The sequence below is a fragment of the Odocoileus virginianus genome, chromosome 30 (genome assembly GCF_023699985.2).
Source record: "Odocoileus virginianus isolate 20LAN1187 ecotype Illinois chromosome 30, Ovbor_1.2, whole genome shotgun sequence".
Lineage (NCBI taxonomy): Eukaryota > Metazoa > Chordata > Mammalia > Artiodactyla > Cervidae > Odocoileus > Odocoileus virginianus.
Window position 1 is genome coordinate 32,361,688 of NC_069703.1, and position 14,271 is coordinate 32,375,958.

General features: G+C 36.3%; 1 protein-coding gene across 24 annotated transcripts in view; it reads right to left on the minus strand.

The window, feature by feature from the left end:
- Window positions 1-219: 219 nt before the first annotated feature.
- Window positions 220-14,271, minus strand: part of EIF4G3 (eukaryotic translation initiation factor 4 gamma 3) — a 348,977-nt gene continuing 334,925 nt past the window's right edge. For all 24 annotated transcript variants that reach the window (XM_070458865.1, XM_070458866.1, XM_070458863.1 and 21 more), the window contains 4 exons: window positions 7,385-7,531; window positions 3,725-3,806; window positions 2,033-2,179; window positions 220-565 (listed from right to left, as the gene is read on the minus strand). In XM_070458865.1, coding sequence (XP_070314966.1) covers window positions 384-565; window positions 2,033-2,179; window positions 3,725-3,806; window positions 7,385-7,531 — 558 coding nt within the window. In that variant the 3' untranslated portion in view covers window positions 220-383. The remainder of the gene's footprint in view (window positions 566-2,032; window positions 2,180-3,724; window positions 3,807-7,384; window positions 7,532-14,271) is intronic.

Genomic DNA, 14,271 nt, shown 5'->3' on the forward strand with positions numbered 1-14,271 from the left:
AAAAAATTACACTGGCATTTGCAGTCCTTAAAATAAATTAAAAGTTCTCAACTTTTTTTTTGTTTTTTTTTTTTGCTAAACAGATGTGTTTTTTTTTAAAGTATGAGTCCTCGTTTAAAAAGAAAAGATTAAAACAGAAAATATTTTCTATAAATAATACATGTATTTTGGTTTTAGTGCTCCCGCCCTCAGGTTTGAAGGTTACTTTTTTCCAGTACCTTTTTCCTCCATGATCACCTTTGTTTCTCTTTCCCCTCTCCCACTCGTGCACACGTGGGGGTTTCTGCGAGAATTGGCCTTGCTGCACTGTGATTGGCGAAGAGTGAAACTTTTTAAAAAAATACTTAAATTGTTTCTTTTCTTTCTTTTGTGTATTTGAAGTTTTAGTTATCCTCAGACTCCTCTTCTGCCTCCCGCAGCCAGGTGAAGAAGGCGGTGACAGATTTCAGGGCCACGCCCTTCCCATTCTGCTCTGCGGGGTCCTTGCTGCTCTCCCACTTGTAGAAAGCATCCTCAGAGATCACCTCCTCGTCATACAGGCAATCAAAAAACATCCGTAGCAAATCTGCAAGGAGGTGAAAGGAAACCATCGGTTTGGAGGCACTGCGGCTGTGAGGAGGCCGCACTCCCATCCAGGGAAGGGATGGAATTCACCGGCAGGACGCCCCGTCGGGGTCACTTCATCACACTCCCTCCTGACAGCCTAAGAGCAAAGCCATTTGTCTAAAGAATGTGAAAAAATTTAGGCAGTTGGAACTAGTTTTTATTTTATTCAATTTGAACTGTCTTCTGATATTACTGAGCTGTTTGATGTTACATAGTTTTCAACCTGAACACTTAAAAATACAAGAATAATTTTTTAAACTTTCCTTTTGATACATTTTCTTTGAGATTTTACAATAAAACCATCTAATTTTTATAAATTTTGGGAGGAAAAGGCAGAATGTGCTTTCTCTCCTCTAGTGTTGTTTTCAAAATGAAGAGAGTAATAATTCATATGAAAAACATGGGTAAAAACTATCTCATCTGGATTTTATCCAATGAAATGATAGTCATTATTTTCAGTGCCCAGATGATCTGGGCAATTTTAGTCTTCTGTTTTACTCTCATCATGGAAACTCAGCTTATATTATTGTTTCAAAAAGGACAGATTTATAGATAGAATATCTCTTCAGTTATACTTTGAGGACTGTTCCAATTCTTCCCTTTATTTCCCAAAGGGATTTAGCACTACTAGCCGAGAAGAAAAACTCTGCAGAAGTCACAAGCTAAGGAAATGCCAAAGAATTACTTCAGTGCTATCTCTGAAATAGCCATATACTTAGTGTCCACTTTAAGAAGTTTCAACTGAATTTTCAAGATTTAATACGATTCACTTAATTTACCAGATCACTAACACTTGGGTGTTCGAGTTACCTTATTTGTCTGGTTAGCCAGATTTAACTGTAACTCTTAACTGAAAATTAGTCTAAAATGCCTCCATGTCTTTGTTGGGTATCTGAGGACCCTGACAAGTATCACCCTCTTTCATTATTAAGGCCTGGGTCCAAGAAGGTGGAGAACTGTACTGCACAGACGCTAATGCCACGTGCCCTAGACCTGCACTGTCCAATAGGGTAGCCGCTAACCACATGGAGCTACTGACATTTAATATTTTAAGTTCAGTTCCTTAGTCACAGTAGCCACATTTAAGTGCTTGACTGATACAAGTGGTTCATGATTGTCTTGTACTGCATGACAGAGATACATTTCCATCATGGCAGAGATTCTTATAAGACAGACGTGCCCGAGAATGAGGATTAAATCTCCTCATATAATATAAATAATATAAACTAGTCTTCTTGTCATTTTCTCAGAAGAGTCAACCACTTAAAAACATTCAGGTTTATCAAAGTTACAGGCTGAGTTTTTGTCACTAGGGATTCTTCTATTTTCCACTGTTTAAAGCCCATCAAACCATCTCTCGAGTGCTGCCTTGGATAAATTATCCTCACCCATCAGTTGAGTTAACTGGATGAAGAGGTAAACTTACTGGCAGGTTGATCAAGTTTTACTATTGATGCTTGTAGTGCATAAAGTGCTTGCAGTTCCTTCTCTGTATCTGAGTCTAGGTATTTGAGTAAGATCGGCACTCTCTGCTTGATAACAGCAGTGTCCACTCGGAAGGTCGAACAGTCGGCTGGAGGAGACAGAAGAACTGAGCATTAACACACACAGCTGTTTTCAGTTTTCTGAATCAGTAAGACATACATGACCCTGCAGGGAAAGAGGAACGAAGGGGGTCTGTGGTAACTATTTTGAAATGCCAAATTTTCTAAAATTTCAATTAAAACAAAACAACTTTATTGAATTTGTTATAATACTGCTTCTGTTTTATGTTTTCGTTTTTTGGTCGTGAGGCATGTGGGATCCTAGCTCCCAAATCAGGGATCGAATCCACACCCCCTGCACTGGAGGGCGAAGTCCCAACCACTAGACCACCAGGAGAATACATGAAATTCTTCCTGAAACAAAAAACAAACAGAAATATGGAGGAGGATGTATTTAGAGTGCTGGGCTGCCTCAAGAGTAGTGCACTCAGTTCTTTATCTTTAATCATAATCAAACAGGGACAGTCGTCTCATGACATTCCAAACCATAAAAACAACATTAAAAAGGAAATTATAAAGAGAGAGTTCATTTACATCTCTTAAGAAGGGTAAAAGAATTAGAGCTGTTGTATTATTACTAGCAGTGTTGTTATTGTTTAGTCACTCAGTCATGTCTGATTCTCTTGCGACCCCATGGACTGTACCCCACCAGGCTCCTCTGTCCATGGAATTCTCCAGGCAAGAATACAGGAGTGGGTTGCCATTTCCTTCTCCAGGGGATCTTCCCGACCCAGGGATTGAATCCATGTTTCCTGCATCGGCAGGCAGAGGCCTGAGCCACCAGGGAAGCCCCGTTATCAGCAGGATGAGGATTAGTTGTGACAATGGCAAACACCACCAGGTGTTTAAATTCATCTGACAGAAAATCTTGAATTTTGAAGCTATCTCTATAATGATTCTGAACAACTTTTCAGCTGATAGATTTTTTTTTTTCTATTTCAGTGACAGATATGTGGGCTTCAGTCCCAGGCCAAGTGGATGATCTCGTTAAATCTTAGTTTTTTTTTTTACTGCACTATGTGCAGTTCAGACCGTTTAGAGTCTCTACCAATCAGAATCCTGTCTATCTATGTAATTCATAAACATTCAATAATATTGTCTTATCAGGTCAACATAAAACAGGAGAAATAATTGGTATTTTCTTTCCTCATACATGAATTTACATAAAGTGGCTTTTCTTTTGAGATTAGCCCTTCATCGACATTGGACAAGGATATTCAAATTGTTCATTTTAACTCGTGAATGGAAGGCAGTGCAGCCTCTGAATGCTGGAGGTGAAAAGGAAAGGAAAAGTCACACTCAGCAGACCACCTCAGGAGCAGGCCCTGACGCCCTGCTGACCTAGGGAGCAGAAGGCCCACAGCGGCTCTGACAGCTGGGCCCGCTGCAGGCAGAGCAGCTATCTGCGCCCGCGGCCCAGGACAGCCAGGCACTGTAGGCAGAAATGGCGTTCATTTGGCACAGGGACTGAGCTTTACAGTGCCGCTGTTAAGGGCAACATAAACTCTGACCCGTATCATCAGCAGTTGACATATGGGGGATTTTCAGATGTTGCCTTCAGAAATACGACTTACCTATAATAGCTGCTTTACAGACTGCGGTCATTAAAGCTCTAAGGAATGTAGGCGAACTCATCTGGCTTTCATCTAGATTAGCCTGCAATCAAAAGTAAACAGAATAGTTAAATGTACCCTTGGCACACCAGAGGTATTATTTTCCCCTAAACCAGGCTTCATCTTGCACTAAGGGCACATGAGATCATGTTCAACTTTTTAGTAAAAATTAGTCTTTTGATTCACCAGGAAATACTGGGGCTATCACCAGTTTTTTCTGAGAGTGTTCTACATAGCGGTATTTTGTTTCCGGGGAGCTTACCACTCCATATCCTCTGTTCATTCAGTTAAACAGTGCTGTGTACTATATACATTCGGAAATGCAACTGTTTAAAAGCATTTTCCCTTTTCAATAAATAAGCCATCTTAAGATGATCTTTCCAAATCTATAAAGTTGAAAGAACAACTATTCTGCAACTACAGAGTATTTTAAGGCCTACTTTGCTCAGTAGTGTGGAACTATGTTTAGATGTGCTAACGCTGCTTTTTCATCTTAATGTGAATTAGAGGCTAATTTCTAGAATTACCTCAAATAAACACCTCAGGTAGTGGTGAGATAACTGTTCCTCTTTTCTAAGGATGGCAAAAACATGTATTCTGAGGTAAATTAAATAGAGTAAATGAACCTCCAACTTATTTTTTAGTTTATTTCTCTTAAGATCTTATCTTTTTGCTATAAAATACTACACTAAACCAGATGGGAAGCAAAAGGAGAAAACACACAAAAGCAGCCATTTTCTAGGTAGGTATTTCAAATATTTTCCAGAGTTTATGTTCCTTATACCTGTGAACAGAATTAATGCTTATCTCAGCTTCTTTTAATAGCTTAGAATACCACAGCACAGCACAGTATTTTCTACTTAAAGAGTCATTCTTAAAATAACCAGCTAGGAAAAAATTAAAAATGCCATTTAAAAAAGTACGTGTTATAAAGCTAAGAATTTCAAAGATATTTAGAGATCAGTTTAATGTTTATGAATTTTAGAGCTGATGTAAGTTAACCAGCAGCTCTCTCTTTGCTGAATACCTAACCTCACATATATCACTTGGGAGGAACTGGTGGTTTCTTGAAAGCAGAGTTAAGAGTGGTTCACAAGGCAGATGGCTAGCTCTGCAGGATACTGGCAGAGCTGAACACAGAGGGCCAGGCCACCTTTCGCTATTGATCTCATCCCACAGGACAGAAACATGTGGTGCTATTGCTGATAGGTAAGGCTGAGAATAACTTGGGGTAAGAGTTGTGTAGAAAAGATTTAATGATGGTTTATATATATGGTTTATGCTTGTGTACCACTTTAAATAATATACAGACTGAAGCCAAGGCTGGTCTAGCCCAGGAAATTACTTCTGCAAAGTCTGAACAATTATTTTTGAATAAATGAGAGAATAAAAATACATGATTACTCTCTGGCTCAACAATACTTTATAAACAGGTTGTAGAGCTATTTCAGCTGAGTATAAAATTCCCAAAGGATCAGATTTCAAGTAGAGTCAGAGAAAAACAAATTAGCTAGATGTAATTACTGTTAGATAATAACCCTTCAAAACCATTTGACTGTTTCTTCCATTTTAAAGAAATGAACCGTGTATTTAAATAAAGCCAGACACTGTAATTCTAGTATTCAAGAACAGAAAAGACATGAAGAAAAGTATCAAGAACACTAAGATGAAGCAAAGATATTAACAAAAATGCATAAGAACAATATGGAAAATGGGTCTGCTAATTGGAAACAATAAGCAAAATCAGATTACTGTATAGTACTAATATCAGATTTACAGCAACAAACACCTTAGATGAACTGTGAGCTCAGTGACCATTATAATGTTTCTGTTTCCTTGATCCTTCTTTAAAATTCACCTTTATTAGGTATCATTTACATTCACTAAAATTTACCCTTTGTCTTATTTTTAAGGAGAATAACTGTTGGCCTGGAAGAAGCTAAATAAATACTACTATTTAAGAAAATAGGGCCCAACATGGATGAAGAGGTACAAACAGCATCATTTGGCAACATATGAGAAATAAAAGACCAAATCGCTGAAAGAGAATGATGTTCAGTATGCAAATATTGACCTGACTTTCTAAAACATAAAAGAAGGTATCTGAGGTTAATAACATACCAGAAAGCCTGATACTAATTCTATCCTAAAATCTACAACAAACTATCATATGAATGGTTTAAAAGTCTTACAGAGGAAAGAGATGGTTATGCTAAGAATAAATAAGGACAAAAAAACCCAAGTCATGCTAAACTAACCTCCTCTCCTCTTCTGATATGATCACCATATGGCAGCTCTGATGGATAAAGCTGTAACTTCCCAGAGTTTAGTAAGACATCTGACAAATTATAATAGTACTCCCTTGTAGGCAAGATGAAAAGGCAAACTGGATGGTAGGAATGACGTGAAGTAATAAGCAAGCTAACAGCTGAAATGCCCACCAGGATGGCGATGAGATCTGGTCCTAAAAAGCAGGCTGCTGTGGCCTCGGGCCTACTCTACTCACACGTTCCCCGTGACTGGGGTGAGGGCAAAGCTGACACAGCACTCCAATGCAAGGAGGGCGCAAAGTGGAAAAGACGGCAAGCAAAATGTATGACCAAGTTAGAACCAAAAATGTCCTGAAGACTTTTATAAAAAAGTGTCTAATTTAAGAAGATAAATCTAAATAGAAATAAACGTTTAAAACACTATTTTGGCTTGAAAAAGAAATGTGTAAGTTTGGGATGGAAGAGATGACCTAACCTGTAGAATATAAATGAGCGGATACTACAAGACTGAATGGACAGGTCTGGGTTCACTGTGGTGAGCCTGCCAGAAGCACAGTGTTAAAAAAGAAAGCAAAAAATGCTGAAATACCACCTAACTCTGTACTGTTGGACCACAGCTGATGTTCACACTCAGTTTACACATGTTACTTAGAGAGGTATGTTCAAAATGCAGGTTATGTTTGTATGAGAATAATCAGACAAGGGCCTGGGTACCAAGATTTTAAGAAGCAATGAAAGAACCTACAGGAGGAGTCAGGAATATATCCTATTGACTATTATAATTTACTTAAAAATATTACCCATCAGGTGAGGTGACAGACTATCCCATAGACAGGAGGGAAAATAGGTTAAAAAAATTATGAGAAGCTTCATTATTTCTCAATGCCTGGAAATGGTTTAAAGAAACAACAACCCATTAGAAGGGACTATAAAACAAGAGTTATACAAGACAGAGAGAACTAGATTAGCCCCTCATGGCTTTCTTTCAACTTGGATTAGTACATGATTCCATGAAAATGTGCACAAATAAAACACATCTACATAAACAAAAGTTAATATTTAAAGGAATATAGTAACAAGTTAAATACAGACATGATAAATGGACTCTATAACACAAGATATTAAGGTATGTTATGAAAAGGTAAGCCAACATATTTCATAATAATTACATATTTATTAATTTTATCCAGGATAGTATCTAAAATGTGAGAACCTGAGAAAGAAATGGAAATTTTTGAATGGCAAAATGTAGTGTATATACTAGACTAATGAGAAATCCAGAGAAAATGGCTTATGTTCTGAATATTTTTACTTGACTTTATAAAAGACTATGAATCTTTAGTCTTTATACCTCTACCCAGTCAAAGATCTGTTCATCATTTGCCTTGTCCTCAATAATGAGTTTCTCGAGTCGCTTATACAGCTCTTCGGCAGAGAGTTCTTTCTTCAAAAGTGCTTCGGAGGAACAGGAACTGTCAGACTGTAAAAAGTCCAACTTCTGAAACATACAAAGTTAAACATATTAAAATAATTCAATATTATTATCACCCTGTGAAAAAAACAAAGTCATGGGCTATCTCTTCTATTTCACGTGCAATCAAAATGATCAGCAGAAGCCCATCTGTATTTATAGTTTTGAAAGATTCTAAATGCATTATTCTTCTGAATATACCATTTTTTTTATACTGAGTATCTCTGATTCTCCTTAAAATCAAGCTTACTTTTCCTCCAAATCATTATGAGCTTCAGTCTTCATTTTCAGTATGTCTGATCCACAATATTAGTTCAATATTGTGTACAATACAGTGATCCGACTTTTGTACATACTGTGAAATGACCACCGCAGTAAGCCCAGTCCTTCTCTGTCGCCTTACAAAGTCGGTACAATGCCACTGACTGTTCTCTCCAAGCTGCACATTATACTTTCCCATAACCTACTTATTTTGTAACTGCAAGTTTGTATCTCTTGACCCCCTTCAACTGTTTCACCCCTTCCAATCCCTTCTGCTCTGGCAACCACCTACCTCTTCACTCAATCTATGGGTTTTTACTTGTTTTGCGGATCCCACGTGTAAATGAAATCAGGCGGTGTTTGTCTTTCTCGTATTTCATTTAACCTCGTACCCCTGCCTGCTTCAGTCTTGCTCTCAGCGGTGACACAGCTCTAAGGCAGGGCAGGTGTACCAGCAAGGATACAATTTAACTACCCTTCTGCAGCCTATGATTAATATCACTATTGTCACAGAGCAGCTGTCAAAGACTCTATAGCTTTAGTTTTGTCAAGTCCTTCAAACACCTCCTGACCATTCTGAATCCAAGTGTAAAAAATGATGCCATGTAACTCTTTCGTGAGTATTTTTTTTAAAAAATCAATAATCAAAGTGATATTTCATTTTCTAGGGTATAAGGCCATGAAATATATATAAGTATGCTTTGCTTTATACAGCTTCTCTATGCGAAACCCATAAAGATTAAAATACTAAAGATTATTTACAAATTTTTCTCTAATACCATAGAAGACTCATATATGTTCCTATATCCTCCTTGGATCCACAAATCCAAAATTACCTGGAATTCTGTAAAAAAAAAATTCATTTTGTTTTAATTGTCTTTACCATGTACGTAGCACTTTTAAATAACATATTCCTATAAAGCTTTAGAAACATGATTCAGTATCACAATTTTTCTGATTCAACATTGATAAATGCGTTAACTACCACATTTCAATATACATACAAAATTACGAGATGATGGCTGTTAGTTCTTTTAAGAACAGGCAACTGATTTCTCATAACCTTGAAACATTCTACAAATTTGTTTTAACATTATCTTAGATGTTAGGATACCTACACAGAATACCTCTTTAACCTACCCTATACCTACACAGACAATTGGAGGTCTGGTAGCAATTAACATTAATAGCAAAGTTAAACATTAATTACACTGCTCATTAATAAAATGATCTAAAAATGTGAAAGTCTTTACCACGGCCTAAAGAAGTCAGTGGTGAGCTGTGAAGTTTAGCTTTTTCACTGGAGAGAAGCATTTATCCCTCAGAATCCCTGTGTTTCTGTGCAAGCCATCTAATCTTCCTAGAACTTAGAAGGCTGGGCTTCAGATTTATGGATCAGCTCATCACTATCTCTTGTAGAATGTAACAGGGTTCCCAGAAAAAGGGTATTATACTAGCCATTTTAGAAGAAAGCTAAAAGTCAAGGTAAGGATGGCCAAGTTTTCTGAAGCCTCATTTTTCTTGTTTTCTAAACATTTTTATTAATAACAACATTATGCATAGTTGACTGAGTTCCTCTCTATGCTCAGTGCTTCTTAAACATTATCTCTTTTTTAATTGTCATAAAAAGATAGATATTATAATAAGCATTTCATAGGTAAGGAATCTCAGGCTTAGAGAAATCAAGTAATTTTAAAGTCTTAAGTGGGAGAAAACTGGAATCTGAACCCAGGCTCATCTGACTTCAAATAAGGATGCCACATGTTTTCATTTCTTTTGGATATACACCTAGAAGTACAAGAGCTGGGCCTTATGGGAATTCCATGAGAAATCATCCTTATGCAGCTATTTTCATAAATAATGTCTTTATACAATGTATGCCCATTAACACATATTTATCATTTTATGGATTTGCCTTTTAAATCATAATCATTCAGTAAACAAAAAGGAGTTACAAATGGAAAACAAAATAATGCTTGATTTATATTTATCTGTGTGGTTACCTTTACCAATTATCTATATTTCTTTGCATGGTTTTGAGTTACATCCTTTTGCTTCAACCTGAAAGACTCAGTTAAGGATGGTAGGTGTACTAACTAACTTAGTTTTTATCTGGGAATGTCTTCATATCTTCCTCATTTTTGTAGCAAATACTGCAGATATATAAACAGTCTTTAAATTTTAGTACTTTAAGTATATCATTCCAATGTCTTCTGACTACCATAGTTTCTGGTGGGAAATTGGCTGTTAATTTTATTGAGGCTACTTTGTATGTGATGAGTCACTTTTTCTCTTGATGCTTTCAATATTTATTCTTTGTTTTTGTCTTTCAGCAGTTTCACTGTATCTTGTGAAACTGAGTTTATCCTGCTTGCAGTTTGTTGAAGTTCATAAATATGTAGATTCACATCTTTGATCAAATTTGGGAAGTTTTCAACCATTATTTCTTTAAACATTTTCTTCTGTCTCTTTCTCTTTTCTCTGGGGCTCCATTATGGTATACTGATATGCTTGAAGCTGTCCCCTAAGTCCTTAGACTCTTCATTTTTCTTGATTCTTTTTTCTTTCTGCTCCTCAAACTGAGAAATTCTTCTTTTAAAGCCTTTTATATGTTAAATGGATTAATTTTTCAATATGTATTATTATAATTAAAAGGTTTTTTAAAAATAAACAACTATAGGGACATTTTTACTTAAAAAATTCAATGATATTGTTTCATATAAATTTTATTGGAAAAACAATACAAGGTGTATCTGCAAATACTAACGATGGACTTTCATCATAGTAAATCAGTGTTGAATCAGTGATTCCTGATTGAACAATTTCAACTGCACTATTTTCAAGTTCACGGATTGATTAGTCTGTTCAAACCTGCTGGTGTTTAGTTAATTTTTCATTTCAGCTATTGTCACTTTTCAGTTTCTATTTGGTTGCTTTTTATAGTTTCTACCTCTTCACTGGTACTCTCGGCTTGTTCATCCTTCTGATTTCCTTTATCTCTTCCTTCGTGGTCATCTTTAGCCACCGGAGCACAGCTGAGGCCCTGGTCTAGTACGCCCAATGCTTGGGCTTCCCCAGGGGTGCTTTCTGTCAGTTTCTTTCTTCCTTTTGAAAGAGCTGTATTTTCCTGTTTCTTTGCATACTTTATAATTTTTTGTTGAAAACCAGACCTTGCAATGTGCTAAGTCTGGACATCAGATTCTCTCCTTTACCTAGGAACTGCTGATGTTGTAGTTATGTGTTTATTTAGTGACTTTCTGACAAGGACTGTACTCTTTCCTTTGTGTGGTTCCTGAAATCTCTGATCCACTACCTTCGCTGTCAGCCAGCGATCTTTCAGAAATTTCAGTGACTATTTGGATCTGAGGAGAAAAACAGAGAGGTGTGGGGAAGACTCTAATGTGTTCCGTTTAAGTTCTGTAACAGACCCCATATGAGAAGCTGTTTCAGAGTGAGGAATGGAAACAACATTAAGGTCCTGAAATGGATTCTTGGTGAAGTGGTAGGCATGTTAAAAGACACAATGCCAGTCTCTGGAGGACAAGGTCGTTATTGCTCAATCTGGTCAGAAAGACAGAACTACTATCCTTTCTGCTGTCTACCACACAGCTGCAGGCTGGTAGCTTTCTAGGCAAAATACCTGAAATTTGCCACACTCTTTTTTCATCAAACACTGTCCTGGTTCTGGTACTGCATTTGTTCCACTAGACTTCATAATTTCAAAATAGCTGATTCTAACTGTCCCAGCTCAACAGTTGTTTCAGCAGAGGGACTAACTCTGGATCTTCTTCCTACTTCATCTTTCCTACATCTATGCATGGTTTTATAATTTTAAATTAACCTTATATTCCTGTGATAAACCTACCTGGTCATGATGTTTTATCTTTTTTTGTTGCTGTTAGATGTGACTTGCGAAAACCTTGTTGACAACAAATTTAGTCAACAAAATTTTCTCTATGATAATTAGGAATTAGTCTATAGTTCTCTTTCTTGAAATGCCTTTGTCTAGTCTTGTTATCAGTGTAATGCTGGCCTCATAGAATGAGTTGGAAAATAGTCTCTCCTGTTCAATGTTTTGAAAGAATTAGCATGAAAGTTCTGCAAAATTAGCATTACTTTTTCCTTTAACATTTGGTAGAACTCATCAGTGAATTCATCAGAACCCTGAGTGTTTTTTGTGGGAACATTTTTAACTACTATGATTTCTTTCATAGATATTCACGTTATCTGTTTTTCTTCTTGCTCTAGTAGTTTCTTCTTGCTCAAGAAATTTACTCATTTCAACCAAGTTGATGTGTTTACTGGCATAAAGATTATTCATAAAATCCTCTTATCTGTTGTCATTATGTGTAGAATATGTACAATGTCATCTTTCTCTTTTTGTTAGAAATTTGTGCCTTATCTTTTATTTTTCCTGATTAGTTTAGCTAAGGGTTTATCAACTTTATCTTCTCAAAGAACCAGCTTTTGACTTCAGTGACTCTTCTCTATTCTTTTGTTTCACTGATTTCTGCTCTGATTTTTGTTATTTCCTTTTTTCTATTTACTTTTGAGTTTTATTTGCTCTTCCTTGTTCTAATTTTTTAAGGTTGAAGCTGAAGTTAATGATTTGTGACTTTACATCTTTTCCATACAGGTGTTCAGTGCTAAAAACTTCACTCTAATACTGCTTTAGTTGTACCCCACAAATTTTTATGGTTTGTGCTTTTACTTTTATCCAGTATAAAATATTTTTAAAATATCTTTTATGATTTTTTATTTGACTCATGGGTTATTTAGAAGTGTGTTACTAAGTTTCTAAATATATGTTGCCCTTCTTAAAGGTTAGTTTATTTGGAAGTCAACTCTAGATTAACTGGTATTTTCTCAGCACTAGAATTATTCCACCATCTTTTATTGTCATCTATGTAACACTTTGACTGACAGAATACAATTGGGCTTTCACTGTTGTTTTAATATGCTTCTTCTATCTACTTTAAAATCTTTTTCTTTTTTGGATATTATGCCGTTTCACTAAAATGTAACTACTCTATGTGGTATTCACATGCTTTCTACAGATTCATGTTATTTCCAGTTCTGGAAAAGTCTTAGTAGCCACAATCTCCTCAAATAATGGCTCTCTTCCATTCTCCCTACTTTCCCTTCTAGGACTCCAGTTAGACACGTTACAGACTTTCTTTTTCTAGTCCCTAAATTTTATTAACATCTATCAGAATTCTATCTAGTTTCTTCTCTTTTTATATCTGCCCAATCATGTTTGCTCATTTTTGTGACTCTGTCTTTTTAAAATAGTGTTATTTTATATTATGAGTTATAATTCTATTATTCCAAGTCTCCAGAGTCTATATCCTGCATTTATTGCCTGTTTACTCTCATTCATGGTTACTTATTTCACTATGTGTTAAATGAACTCTTAAGTATTAACTCATACATTTAGATAATGTTAATTTGTAGAAAATAAGAGGTAAGTTGAGCATGTTTTCTCCAAAGAGCATTTCGGTTTGGTGCTTGTGGAGCGGGGTTAATACTGAACTAGGACTATTCCAGCTTCTTCAAGATCTCCAGGAGCACTCCAAGTGGTATTAGGCAACATGCCCTTCACATGTGCTTCTGCTTAGTTGCTTAGTCATGTCCGACTCTTTGCGACCCCATGGACTATAGCCCACCAGGCTTCTCTGTCCATGGGAATTCTCACATGTGCTTACTGCTCAGAATTCATATTTCATCTTTGGCTTTTCTCCCCCTTATTCTTTTTGTTATTTGGAAGTTTATTCCATGTTCTATGATCCCAGCAATGAAAGATAAATTACGCCTTATGTAGGTTCTAAGGAGTGCTTCTTAGTGTATCTAGACTAAAACCAGAAGAAAGCTAAAATCCACTGTGAATCTAATGCCTTTAACCAACTTAAAATATACAAGCTTTAAAATCACTTTCAGATTGTTTTATTATTTTCTTTTAACCTAAGAGTGACTTTTTTCTCCTTATTGCTGAATTTGTTGGCTATCTTAGCAGTTATTTTCCTCAGATGTTTTAGGATTTTGATTTTCAGGATCATTTTGAGAAGAATTTTTTGTTTTAGGACCAGATTATAAGGGTTGTGGAGCCTTCTGCCTTGTTGTGGATTTCTGGATCCAGTTACCAAGTCAGCAGGCAGCTTAGTTAAAGTTCTATCTACAAGACTGTACCTACTTCCTAACACTTATTTACTGAACTTCCACTTACTGATGCGCAGTAAGCCTGTCTCCAATCTTCTCCTTGTAAGGGGCTGTTACCCTATAGATGTAACGTCTGCTTGTTTCTATCTGCTTGCAGACCTGGAGCTCAGGAGATTTGTAGCTGTAGCCCTATACTCCTGCTTTATTTATCAATTTCATTCCTGATTCAAGGACACATGTAACTTGTTTTTAAAATGTGTCTAATTTCTTAAATTTTTCCTTTATTTTTAATCCATCATCTAATGAATGCATAGGCAAACAGCCATGAGGTTGTTAAAAGTTCCCAGACG